At 44.7% G+C, this 14,409-nt stretch overlaps 1 protein-coding gene across 1 annotated transcript in view; it reads left to right on the plus strand.

Moving 5' to 3' along the window:
- Nucleotides 1-14,409, plus strand: part of CYB5R4 (cytochrome b5 reductase 4) — a 68,608-nt gene that overhangs the window by 24,749 nt on the left and 29,450 nt on the right. Inside the window, exons 2-3 of the mRNA XM_068110688.2 lie at nucleotides 4,487-4,676; nucleotides 9,756-9,909. Coding sequence (XP_067966789.2) covers nucleotides 4,494-4,676; nucleotides 9,756-9,909 — 337 coding nt within the window. The 5' untranslated portion in view covers nucleotides 4,487-4,493. The remainder of the gene's footprint in view (nucleotides 1-4,486; nucleotides 4,677-9,755; nucleotides 9,910-14,409) is intronic.

Genomic DNA, 14,409 nt, shown 5'->3' on the forward strand with positions numbered 1-14,409 from the left:
AGAATCGTCACGATTAAATATTTAATTTATACGTCGTCACAATAATGTGGAGAGAGGGGCATAGGTTCGTTCACGTATCGCCACAGACGGGAAATTGCCGACAGATATTTCTTCATTATTATTTCATTCATCATTATTATACGGAAGTAAAGGTAATCCTGTTTAAACTGGCATTCATTCCAGCGTGGGGTTGGAGAGGAGCGAGGGGTTGGAGAGGAGCGAGGGGTTGGAGAGGAGCGAGGGGTTGGAGAGGAGCGGGGGTTGGAGAGGAGCGAGGGGTTGGAGAGGAGCGAGGGGTTGGAGAGGCACGAGGGGTTGGAGAGGCACGAGGGGTTGGAGAGGCACGAGGGGTTGGAGAGGAGCGGAGGGTTGGTGAGGAGCCAGGGGTTGGAGAGGAGCGATGGGTTGGTGAGGAGCAAGGGGTTGGAGAGGAGCGAGGGGTTGGAGAGGAGCGAGGGGTTGGAGAGGAGCGAGAGGTTGGAGAGGAGTGAGGGGTTAGAGAGGAGCGAGGAGTTGGTGAGGAGCGAGGGGTTGGAGAGGAGTGAGGGGTTGGAGAGGAGTGAAGGGTTGGAGAGGAGCGAGGGGTTGGAGAGGAGCGAGGGGTTGGAGAGGAGCGAGGGGTTGGTGAGGAGCGAGGGGTTGGAGAGGAGCGAGGGGTTGGAGAGGAGCGAGGGGTTGGAGAGGCGCGAGGGGTTGGAGAGGTGTGTGTGTGTGTGTGTGTGTGTGTGTGTATGTATGTGTTTGTATATATGTGTGTGGGTGTACGTGTGTACGTGCGTGTGTGTGTGTGTGTGTGTGTGTGTGTGTGTGTGTGTGTGTGTGTGTGTGTGTGTGTATATGTGTATGTGTGCGTGGCTATGCACGCACATTTATTCACATGTTATCAGAAGTAAATACATTGTGTAGATGACATCATTTGTGCATCTGATAAATTGCCAGTAACCATTTTGTGAAACTGAATGTGCAGGTGCAGCATCTAACTCAATATGTCGAAATGTCACACACATCCATGCCCGTGGGATTCCCACGGGTGACCCCACTGGTATATATATATATATATCCTGATTTATGTTGGTGGGTGTTATGGATTTATGTTTGACCTCGCTCCTTATAAAGGGAAAAGGAAGAGAAGAACGACAACTACAACGGCAGTCAGTAGAGAGTATACCTCCGCCTGGGTGGCCATATCACTCAATAGTGAAGAATCATTAAAAAACAATTTACGAGCTGAATCCGGATCCGGATATTCACCAAAATTGAATCGAATCGTCCTTGTCAGACACCCAACCGGTCCACCAAGTTTAGTCCAAATCCGTCCACAACTTTTTGAGATATCCTGCTATGCATAGTTTTTGGCCCTATGTCCCAATGGTGAAGAATCATTTTTAAAAATTCTAGTAGCCGGATCTGAATCTGGATCTTCACCAAAATCTAATCATTTCGTCTTTGTCACATACGCTACATCTCTGCCAAATTTCGTCCACAACTTTTTTTGATATTTTGTTCACAAACAAACAAACAGACAGGGGTGAAAACATAACCTCCATCCACCTTTGGTGGTGGAGGTAACAACAACAACAAGTGTTGTGTATGAGTTTTAACAGAATAACCAGAGGACCAGGAGCAGTACAATAGCCACAATTCCGTCTCCTCTTCACACCCAAAACCAACAATGGAACTGATTCAAAGAAAATCCGTAAATTCAAATAACCGCTAGTTAGCAGCATTTACTTATCAATAATAATAACTAAGTATTGTGCAGGGGGCTGCAAAAGTAGGTATACAGTAAGGATTATACCAGTATTACCAGTATTATAATAGTGGTGCTGGGATTCATTTAATACTAGAATTCATTTAATTCATTAAAATCATTATTACCATTTTAAATATTTTTATTTTCGTAATTTTTTCTATAATACATCTATTATTTGCAGGTGAAGTGGAAATTTAACGATGGCTGGTAATTCAACGGACGAGGAGCGCAAATGGATTTTGAAACAGTACTGGAAGACAGAGAATAGTGAACGTGTGCGAGAGCAGTGGCGAGAAACATTTGCATCGCCTCCACCAACGAGGCTCACGATTTACCGGATACGTGACAAATTTGAGAGGACGGGGTCTATCCACAACTCGCCGAAGAGTGGTCGACCAGTCACCGTGACAACGCCAGAGAATGCAATGCAAGTCGCCCTGGCATTTACCCAGAGCCCTCAGAAATCGAAAAACAGGGAGTCATCTGAATTGGGTATTGAACGCAGATCGTTGGGTCGTTTGATGCACCGTGCAGGACTGAAAATGTACGTGCCACGATAGATACATGGTTTATTAGAGGATGACTCGGATCGGCGTTTACAATTTTGTGAAGCCATCCTGAACGAGGAACGAGAGGGTGACAGCATTCTGCGCAAAATCGTGTGGTCCGATGAAGCAAACTTTAAGCTATCGGGTGCCGTTAATCGGCACAATTGTGTGTACTACGCAACTGAAAACCCTAAAGTCACGATTGAGCAACAGCTCAATCAACCTGGGGTGACAGTGTGGGCTGGCCTGTCCTGCAAAGGTGTCGTTGGACCTATCATTCTGCACAGGACTGTCGATCAACACGTGTATCTGAACATGCTGACGGATACAATCATACCACAGGTACACGAACAACAGCAGCAGGACGACTTCTACTTTCAGCAGGATGGGGCGCCACCGCACTTCGCACTCACTGTGCGTGCGCTACTTGACAAAGAATTTCCCAACAGGTGGATTGGACGTCGGGGAGCCGTTGACTGGCCACCACGTTCGCCGGATCTCACCCCTATGGACTTCTTTTTCTGGGGATGTGTAAAAGACAGGGTTTTCGCACGCAAGCCACGTTCTGTTGATGCCATGATTCAGTTCATACGGGAGGCTTGCCAGGAAATTGATGGTGATAAAGACCTTTGTGCCAGAGTGTGCATCGGTGTCCACACTCGACTAGTGGAGTGTGTGAATGCCGGGGGCAAACAGTTTGAACATTTGAGGGATTAATATGTTTATTATTGATATGTTTATTGTTGATATGTTATTATTGATATGCTTGTATAATCAATAAAATACGTTTTGTGCACACGTTTTGTTTTTCATTACTGTGTTGGGCTAGCGGCTAGCGGCTAGGTGTTGGTGCTAGTGTTGGTGTTGGGCTAGCGGCTAGGGTGTCAGCTTAGGATCCTAGGATCCTGGGTTCGAAACCCGGTCGATCGCTGAATTAACGCCAGGGGGGTTGACTCAGCCTGTCATCCTTCCGAGGTTGGCTAATTGAGTACCAGTTCACTGGTAATTCCCTGCTTGTCGTTAAAGGCGGCAAAAAGGGTTGGCGTCAGGAAGGGCATCCGGCCGTAAAACATTGCTTCAAAAAGGGGACCGAAAAACAACAACTACCACGGTTCCCGAAAAAGGCCAACCCCCGCTTGCGGGGAAAAATGGCCTCTAAAGGTGGTTTTATACCTACTTTTGCAGCCCCCTGTATATATATATACACACACACATGTGTACATGTCATTACCCCGATACCCCGTGCACAGGAGGTGGAAAGTGGGGTTAAGCAATTGGTTCATGTCCGTCTGTCTGTCTGTCTTATCAGTTTATGATCGAGGAACGACTTATTTAAATTGAATTTTATATTCTGAACATGAATCGGAATGTGACGAAGACAAGTTTGTCGTTTCACCGTACTTTGGTTCTGAATTCATCCCGGCCGCACATGCGCAGAGTGGAGTGAGATAATATTTTTACTCTCTCTGCCTGCCTGGCATTTAAACAAAATTGAAAATCATTCCAAAGAGAAAACTCACTTTTAAGGATGTCATGAAGGACAAAAACAGCAGGCACAGATAACTAATGTAATGTGTCAAATAAGGTGACGTAATACGAGTACTAATAGACTGCAGAAAAGGGCGGTAAAATCCGGAATTAATTTATTTATACAACTTTTACAATCTTTATTTCATTTAAATTTAATTATACACTTGAACATTTTTCGTGCACAAATCGCCTTCTTATCACTTCCAAGAACTTCCAGTTTTGCAGTACAGTACTTCAATTTAAATAAAGGTTCAATGGGGTGGTGTATAAGGGTGATATTTGGGACTACTTAATTAGCACCAAACCTCCGCATTCTTTTTTGGAAAAGCGTTAAGATCATTAAAATCACTATTTTATTAAAATTGAAGTACAGTACTGTATATACTGTGCTGGAACACTGCACGTGGTATCGTGTTCTATGAACTCTGTAGTGTTGTAAAGTATTTCTGCTTCCATTCTGCAGATGGCAAATGTGAATTGTTATTTTATATGCTGTGCAAAGTGAAACATCCTGTGCTTTTAGGCTTCAAGTCATCTCCAATTATCTTCACGAGATGAGTTCCTCGGTAGTAATTCATGCCATTAGTCAATGATGTGTTTATGCTGAGAAGCCTGGGCAAAGTGGATAAGATCATGTCGACTTTTTTTCTTGCAGCAATAAAATGTCAGAAAAGGAGAGCTCTGTGCAAAGATCCGTTCATTATTCCACTGAAGTCACGAAGGCGACGACACCATCCGACCCTTCGGTGGGACCTGGCAGTGTTTTGGCAAAGCCAACATCTCTATGCTTCCCCACAGTTAATTCAGCACAGCGTGTGGCGAGTGGCGTGCAATCCCGCACTAAGGTAGATCAAATGTGTTTTTATGTTTGCTGATGCTCTAGCAGTCTACCTGCAGTCGAGCTGAATGGTATCACACAGTCAAAACATTGGGTCATTTAAATACTTGTCACAAAATGAAATACCTTGGGAGATTAGAGTATTTGGAACTTGGAAGTTTGATCAGACCACGAGCAAGGTTTTAATAAATAACAAATTATGTCCCATTTTGTTAGTGCTTGTGACATTTATTCATCACCACCATAAGTATATACTACACACACACACACACACACACACACACACACACACACACACACACACACACACACACACACACATATTTACAGTGCCTTCAGAAAGTATTTTTTGTCACTGATAATACCTACACATAATACCCCATAATGTCAAAGTGGAATGCTTTTTTTGTTTAGAATTTTTTACAAACTAATTAAAAATGAAAATCTGAAATGCTTTGAGTCGATAAATATTCAACTCATTTGCTATACCACTCCAAATTCACCCCAGGTGCATCCATTTCCCTTTGATCATCCTTCAAATGTCTTTACAACTTGATTGGAGTCCATCTGTCATTCATTTCACCCCTTGCTTTATATTCATTAAATCGTATTTGTTGAATTTTCCTTGTTGTGTTTACTTGCTTGTGGTTTCGGAATAAACCCATGTGTTTCGTTCAGGCAAACGCTTCGTATCCCTTCATTCCGCACACGGCAAAAATACAGCCATTTTTCGGGGTGCCGCCTCAGGAGTAAAACTGTCTCGGTTATCCGTCTTAAGTCTTAATCGCTGGTGACAGGACAATACATTCAACAACCTCTTCATCCACTTGACTATGACTTCTCCCGCTGCAATTATCATCTCTGTACACACTTCATCGATGCCTGGTGCTCTTCCCTTTTTCATCCTTTTCAATGCCGTCCGCACTTCCTCTTCTATGATCTCCACCAGGTCTACTTTCCCCTCCACATAACTCAGTAGCTCCAGGTCACCGTTGCTTCCTTCCCGATGCAACAACTGTTTGAAATATCCTTCACACACCTTCAATACTACACCCTTCTCTCTCACTGGCCTCCCGCCTCCATCTTTAATCATCCCCACCCCTTCACGTTCTTGCTATCCTCATCCGTCACGAGCCAATTTATGGATCATATTCCTCCCACCATCCTCTTCCAATTTGTTATACACCTCCTCTTCCATATCGTTCTTCGCCTTATCCACAGCTCTCCTTGCTGCTTATCCTTATCTGGCTACCTCATTTATTATTTATTAGCTTGTATTGTTTTAATGTATAAAGCAAGAATATGGACCTGCTTATCACGAATGTTTTGGCTTTGTTAATGCTTATGACATTCTAATATCTCAACCGATCCTCTATCTGGTTGTCTGGAAATGGAGACGTTTCATTTCGACTTTCTGTGATACTAGCTGTGCCTAACCGTCACTTCACTGGCGGGTTTAATCAATAAATAGCAAGGCCTGACAGGATAGCCTGGAGGTACACACACCCGCCTCTAAGCTGTCTAGCCTGGGTTTGAATCCCGACCAAGCTATAAACTGTCATCCCGGTGTTTCACGTGCAGGGTAATTCATCAATGTCTGTGACGTCCCTCGGATGGACATTAAACTGGCGTCCCATCTGCTAGCATTCGTTGGTTGATGTTAAAGATCTCATGATGCCCTTCGCAAAGAGTAGGCGAGCTGTTGACGGCACCCTGAACAAATTACAAATTCCTCCTCTAACCAGCAGAGGGCATTGCATCAGCAACACAGTTGCTCCCTCAGCCAATTATGCTACCCTGCAGCCTTGTGCTGTGTACGAATGAATAAACAGGAAGATGTCATGCGGAGCACGATACTTGCAAAATACGCCCCCCAACCCCTCCCCAAGAAAAAAAAATTCCATTGATACAGCAAATTGTCCATTTCATCAAGATTAAAATTGACAATCTTGATCAAAGCTCGGATCAATAGGAAGAAAAGTGACGATTTTTCAGATGAAAAATTATGATTTTGGAAGGTTGACCTTGAGTTGACCTTTGACCTTTTGACCTCAAAAATAGTTAGTTTCCCTATTCAGTGACCAGATATGCAAGTCCTCTTCAAATTTCAAGTCAATTGGATGAAAATTGAGGATTTTAGAAATTTGGCCTATGTTGACCTTTTGGCCTATGTTGACCTCAAAGATACTTGGTGGTTGAATTCAGTGACCAGATATGCAAGTCCTCTTCAAATTTCAAGTCAATCGGATGAAAATTGAGGATTTTAGAAATTTGACCTATGTTGACCTCAAGAATACTTGGTGGTTGAATTCAGTGACCAGATATGCAAGTCCTCTTCAAATTTCAAGTCAATCGGATGAAAATTGAGGATTTTAGAAATTTAGCAAAGTTGGTGACCTTTGGCCTATGTTGACCTTTTGACCTATTGACCCCAAAACAATAGGCTTCTTGCTTTTGACCAACTCTACCATTTGATGAAGTTTCGTGAAGATCGGTTGAAAATTGTGACCTGTAGGCCAGTGACAAACAAACAGACAAACAGACAGACAAACAAACAGACAGACAGAACCACAAACACAACCGACCAATATACTTGAAAAATCTTCGATTTTGCAAGTAAAAATAGGCAGCAAGTTGTACTTCACAAACATATTGCATATCTATCAATGAGTATGTAAATTGAAGTGAAAAACATGAAAATTTGTTCTTTTGTAACACATAGTAGTAGTAGTTGTTGCTGCTGCTGTTGTGGTGCGTGCGAAGCTGCCATTATTAATACTAGGGCATGCCCGTACAAAATTATATCCCCCCCCCTCTATTTACATGAAATGGTTTGGTCCATTCGCAAAGCCAAAGCGGACGGCTTGCGAGTACGGTGACAATCCCCCCCCTCTATTTACATGAAATGGTTTGGTCCAAAGCGAACGGCTTGCGAGTACGGTGACAATCCCCCCCCTCTATTTACATGAAATGGTTTGGTCCAAAGCGAACGGCTTGCGAGTACGGTGACAATCCCCCCCCTCTATTTACATGAAATGGTTTGGTCCAAAGCGAACGGCTTGCGGAGTTTGGTAAAGAAATCGCCATAGCTCGGTAACTACTTGTCCGATTAATTTAAAACCTTGAAAAGGCACATCCTCGGGTCCCCAGCAATATACCTGGCAAGTTTCAAGTATATCGGACCCGTGGTTGTCGAGAAACAGCGGTCGCATACACACACACAGACACACACACACACAGAGATTACTGGAATTATAGATACAGTGGGGAGAACAAGTATTTGATACACTGCCGATGTTGCAGGTTTTCCCACTTACAAAGCACGTAAAGGTCTGTAATGTTTATCATAGGTACACTTCAACTGTGAAAGACGGAATCTAAAACAAAAATCCTGAAAATCACATTGTATGATTTTTAAGTAATTAATTTGCATTTTATTGCATGAAATAAGTATTTGATACATCAGAAAAACAGAACTTAATATTTGGTACAGAAACCATTGTTTGCAATTACAGAGATCAGACGTTTCCTGTAGTTCTTAACCAGGTTTGCACACACTGCAGCAGGGATTTTGGCCCACTCCTCCATACAGATCTTCACCAGATCCGTCAGGTTTCGGGGCTGTCGCTGCGCAACACAGACTTTCAGCTCCCTCCAAAGATTTTCTATTGGGTTCAGGTCTGGAGACTGGCTAGGCCACTCCAGGACCTTGAGATGCTTCTTACGGAGCCACTCCTTAGTTGCCCTGGCTGTGTGTTTCTGGTCGTTGTCATGCTGGAAGACCCAGCCACGCCCCATCTTCAATGCTCTTATTGAGGGCAGGAGATTGTTGGCCAAGATCTCGCGATACATGGCCCCATCCATCCTCCCCTCAATACGGTGCAGTCGTCCTGTCCCCTTTGCAGACATGCATCCCCAAAGAATGATGTTTCCACCTCCATGCTTCACGGTTGGGATGGTGTTCTTGGGGTTGTACTCATCCTCCTCCTTCCTCCAAACACGGCGAGTGGAGGTTAAACCAAAAAGCTCTATTTTGGTCTCATCAGACCACATGACCTTCTCCCATTCCTCCTCTGGATCATCCAGATGGTCATTGGCAAACTTCAGACGGGCCTGGACATGCGCTGGCTTGAGCAGAGGGACCTTGCGTGCGCTGCAGGATTTTAATCCATGACGGCGTAGTGTGTTACTTATGGTTTTCTTTGATACTGTGGTCCCAGCTCTCTTCAGGTCATTGACCAGGTCCTGCCGTGTAGTGCTGGGCTGATCCCTCACCTTTCTCATGATCATTGAGGCTCCACGAGGTGAGATCTTGCATGGAGCCCCAGACCGAGGGAGATTGACTGTCATCCTGAACTTCTTCCATTTTCTAATAATTGCGCCAACAGTTGTTGCCTTCTCACCAAGCTGCTTGCCTATTGTCCTGTAGCCCATCCCAGCCTTGTGCAAGTCTACAAATTTGTCCCTGATGTCCTTAGACAGCTCTCTGGTCTTGCCCATTGTGGAGAGGTTGGAGTCTGATTGAGTGTGGACAGGTCTGGAGACGGCTTTGCGGTCGGTCTTTGCGGTCTTTGTGGTCGGAGACGGTCTGGAGACGTCTTTTATGCAGATAACGAGTTCAAACAGGTGCAGTTAATACAGGTAATGAGTGGAGAATGGGAGGGCTTCTTAAAGCAAAAACTAACAGGTCTGTGAGAGCCGGAATTCTTACTGGTTGGTAGGTGATCAAATACTTATTTCATGCAATAAAATGCAAATTAATTACTTAAAAATCATACAATGTGATTTTCAGGATTTTTGTTTTAGATTCCGTCTTTCACAGTTGAAGTGTACCTATGATAAAAATTACAGACCTTTACGTGCTTTGTAAGTGGGAAAACCTGCAACATCGGCAGTGTATCAAATACTTGTTCTCCCCACTGTAGATGCAGTCCAAGGGAGTAAAAGCCAGTTCAGTCCATCCGTCCAGTTGTTGATGTTAATCGGGACTGGACATGACCATTTGTTATCTCCGCACCTTCACTTCGGAAAATGTTACTGTATGAAGAATTTGCTGTGCTACTTTTTTTTGTCCATTTATTTTCAGGTCCCTCTGAAGGCTGGCCGTTCCCTCATGGACTGGATGCAACTGTGCCGCAGTCGGAAGGATTTGTCTGGCCGTGGCGGTCGATTGTGCCCTATCTCGACAGCTGAATTGGCCAGACATAACCAGTCCCATGACTGCTGGATCAGTGTGCATGGTGAGGAACTCTTGAGTCTTCCACCCACATCAACACTCAAGTACACCAAATCGAATATGTTTATGGTACCTTATCAGGCAGTGGTGATCTGAGATTTTGTTTATTTTTCACAACTCCTATCTTGGCAAATAGTTCAAGCACAATTTATTTGATTCTTCTCCCTCTTTTATTGAGTTATTATAAAAAACAATTGTATCCAGAGTTTAGCCTCATGGAAGAGAGGCAAGGTACAATAGGTGAATTAACAAGCGAGGGAATGAATGATAAAAGAGAGGTGAGTACAGGAACATAGTAACCTGTGAGCTTGAGAGCTTTCACAGGGAAGGGTTAATGTGGATAGAAAATATCACAGGTAGAGATGGATGATGACACGATTGGGTGATTCAATGCCACCTCAAAGCCTGGAGGGAAGAGTGGAATGAGGTTTCTGGACAAATGCATTTGGGGTTTCTGGACATTGAGGATCTAGAGACGTTCAGAGAGTTTAATTGTGGTGATCGGTATCAAAGGCCACAAATCTGTTTGCGATGGTCGAGCAGCAAGCTTTGTGCTTCCTCTTCTTTGTGAGAGATGCCAATGATGTTGAGAGCCATGGATTCCACAGCATCCATGAGAGAGCAGTGAGAAGTGAGGGCACCATCCTATAGTATGGAGGAATATTCTATTGAGCTATGGACATAGGCCTTGTAGGTCGTGAGAGATTCATATCTACCAAGGATAGTCTTGGTGTGATGGAGCATACTCGGTCTTTGGCTGGCCTTGGATGCCAGCTTGTATCCATGGTCTGCCCAGGAGAGGTTGTGAATAATAGTGAGGCACAAAGGCTCAAGAGATGAAACCTATTCCAGTGGTTGATGGTTGAAATATATAGGTGACATTATGAGACCATCCTTTTGGAGAGACAGGCTAAGAGTAAGACTTTTGCCTGGATCTAATGACATATTTATTTTGTCAGTCCAGCACTTTTCTTCAGTGAACCTCAATTGCTTAGAAAAACCCCAATAAACAGTTGAGTCATCTGCAAGAGAGGGTTATCCAGAGAATCAGCGAGGTAATTTAGGTATATGAGGAACATGACTGTACCCAAGATGCTACCTTACTGATGAGGTGGGTGAGGTGGAGATAGAGAGGAATTGGCTGGGTGTGCAAGATTTTTCGGCAAAGACAGAGTTCAGTGAAGTTGGCTGTGATGGTATTTTAGGGTGAGGGATGGGATGTAAGAGGAGCAGACACCAGAGAGATTTACGAAGGCACCACCAAGACTTTGAGGAGAAATACAGGTTGGAAAGTTCAGCCTTGAGCTTAGTCAGATAATGTTTTCAGACTCACCTGAGGTTGGAAACGCACTTGTTTTGCGAGCTTTGCAAAATTACCTATGGTGGTCCTCTGTTGCATTCGCCTTCCGTGACGAGAAAGCAAGCTGCTTTGGTTGCAGCTGCCTTGCTGAATGATTTGGTGTACCAGGGTTAGGAGGATGAATATGATAACTATAGACGAGATGCGATGAGAGAGAATAGTTTCTTGTGAAGGTATTTCCTGCTCAAGTCAATTTCAAATTCAGAGGAAGTGGAAGGCCAGTCCTTTTGCGAAAGGCAGATTGCAAGCCTTGCCAGTCAGCTTGGGTGAAAGGCCAGACTTGGTTCCTGAACAAGAGCCAGGTAGATTCGTATTTTAACAAGAACATGGTTTTGTGGAGGAACAGGAGAGGCTGAATGGAAAACTATTCACTACCAGGCCCAGGAGGATGTATCCATTGCAGAGATCCAGGATGGAAGGTTTGCACATTGGGTCAGACCTACAAAATGATTACAGAAGTCCTTTTCTGTACTGCCATTGCTGTTTGTTGTACTGTTAACATTCAGTCATCTGACATGTTGGCATTTTTTGTTTTTGTTTACGGCATAGCCCATCGGGTGAAGCCGTCTAGAACAGTGTTTGTCCGTCCGTATGTATGTCCCCTCAAACGTATACCAATTAGAGCTGAGGATATGGTCATATGACAGGGTGAAGTGATTACGTCTGGTGTCATTGCACAACGGCTGACTCCACACATCGCCATTTTGATTTATATGCCGTTCATGCCGAACATATCGCCGAGCAACTACGGGAGTGGCAGGAAGGGTCGGTCATTCCTTTTTGGGGTATATAGATTACAGTCGACCTATGGTCGGGTCTCAAGAACATTGGGTGTGTGTTCATTTACCAAGGCTCTTGTGGAGAGATCGCCATTTGGTTTAAACATTCGAGCAAGCACGCCATTCAAAACTGTTAAGGAACGGCTGGCTTGGCAAGCGCTAGCTAGCAGCTTGGTAAATGAGCACACCTCCAACCCTTGTGGGGTATTATATAGATTACAGTAGATCTTCCCTCAGTTCTGTCAGTAAAACTTACCTCGTGGATGTCGTGATTCCTCCAAATTTCTTTGTTTAATGTTATAAGCAGCATTAACGACTGTTTGAAAAGCTAATCATATGAGTTTGTGGTTTATAATATTTTACAAGCGTAGCTACGCCGCTGTTAGACTTTCGGTCTAGTTTATTTTGTATACAGAATCGAGGCTCGTGTAAGAGCTAACACATTGGACATTAACACATGCACAGACACATAAAACACAATGAAGGGAGTGGGAGACAAGAGGGGGAGAGAGAGGGAAGCACACAAGCACAACAACAATAGAGAACAAGAACGTCGGTAGATCTGTGGAAGGGGGAGGGCTGGGGAAGGAGGGAGGGGTACATGGAATAAAGCAAATGAACACTTCAAGGAATTTCAGGAAAGAAGTTGGAGATTGGAAGAGGCGGATTTGAGGTGTTTTAACGGGGGTAGAAAAGATCAAGGTTTTGGATGGGGGAAGATAAGAGATGGTGGTGAACAGCTGTTTTAAAGACCTGGGGGGAGGAGAGGGATTGAAGAGGGTGTCGGAGTTTATTCCAGAGGCGGGAGAAAAGAGGAATGAAAGAGTGAAGGTGAGCAGAGAGTCTTGATTTTGGTAGTTTCACCAGAAGAGGATTGCTGGCAGATCTTGTGCGACCTGTAGGAATATTTGGGGGACAGAGCACAGACAGAGCAGGGGGAGCAAGGCCGGAGAGGAGTCGGTAGAAGACAGAAAGACCACCAACCTGTCTGCGGTGAGAGAGAGAAAGGCCCTCAGAATCAGCTTCATCACGGGAGCTTCCAATGATTCTGAATGCTTTGGTTTCAACCGCGTGAAGCAGAGCGAGGTGTGAGGCAGGAGCACCAGCCCAGAGCGGAGAACATTATTCCATTGAGCTGTGGATGACAGCTTTGTATGTTTTGAGAATCTCAGAAGTGCCCAGAAAGGATTTCGCACGACGGAGGATGCCCAGTCGGCGACTGGCTTTGGAGGCCAGCTTGGAAATGTGGTTTTCCCAGGAAAGATCATGGCAGGTTGTGAGACTCAAAAGCTGTAGTGACGGAACTTCTTCAAGAGGATTGTTGAGAAAGTAGATGGGAGGGTTGTCCAGACTGTCTTTTCGGGGAGACAAAGTGAGAGTGTGAGATTTGGTTGGATTAAAAGACATGTTCCACTTGTTTGACCAGTTTGTGATATTGTCCAGGTCTACAGAGAGTGAAGAGGCTGCTGCCTGCCGATCTGAGGGTTGAAATATGGAGTGGCAGAGAGTGGAGTCATCAGCAAAGAGATAGAGAGGATTTTCCAGAGAGTCGGACAGATCATTAATGAAGACCAGAAAAAGCACAGGGCCCAGAACACTGCCTCGAGGAACTCCAGCCTGAACAGGAAGGGGAGATGAGAGAATTCCATTCAGGGCCACACGTTGACTGCGACCAGAAAGGAAGTCCGCAAGCCATGCGTGGAGGTTTCCATGGATACCATAGGAGGAGAGTTTGGTGAGCAGTGCGGGGTGCCAAACCGTATCGAAGGCACGAGATATGTCAAGGGAGACAGCTCTGATTTCCTCTTTGGCATTGAGGACCTCCATCCATTGTTGAGACAGCAGAAGCAGCCTGTCCAGAGTAGAATGACCTGGTCTGAATTCAAATTGATGATCCGAGATGAAGCCATTGGAGAAGAGGAATGAAGGATTTTATGTCAGAAGCGATGATGGATTCCATGACCTTGCTGATTATTGGGAGCAGGCTGATTGGTCTGTAGTTGCAAGGATCTGTTTTTGCACCTTTTTGTGTAAAGCGGTAATGTTGGCTGATTTCCAAGCAGATGGCAGATGACCTTGAGCAAAAGAGAGGGTGTGAAAGAGCGGCAGAGCAGGATTTTAGGAGCCGTGGGCTGATGCCGTCTGGTCCAGTTGCAGAATCAGAGTCAAGGATTGACAGAAACTTCTCCACCTTGTCAGGAGAGAAGGACACAGAGTCCAGGAGCAGCTGGGTTTGACTGGGTAAGGTGGGTACAGAGAGATGGGTTTGGGACACAAGATTTTGAGGCAAAAACATTTTGAGGAAATTTTGAGGCAAACATTGAGTTGAGGTATTCGGCTTTGTCACGTGCGGTGTCAGCTGTGT

Source organism: Myxine glutinosa, chromosome 3, assembly GCF_964187855.1.
Source record: "Myxine glutinosa chromosome 3, kmMyxGlut1.1, whole genome shotgun sequence".
Taxonomy (NCBI): Eukaryota; Metazoa; Chordata; class Myxini; order Myxiniformes; family Myxinidae; genus Myxine; species Myxine glutinosa.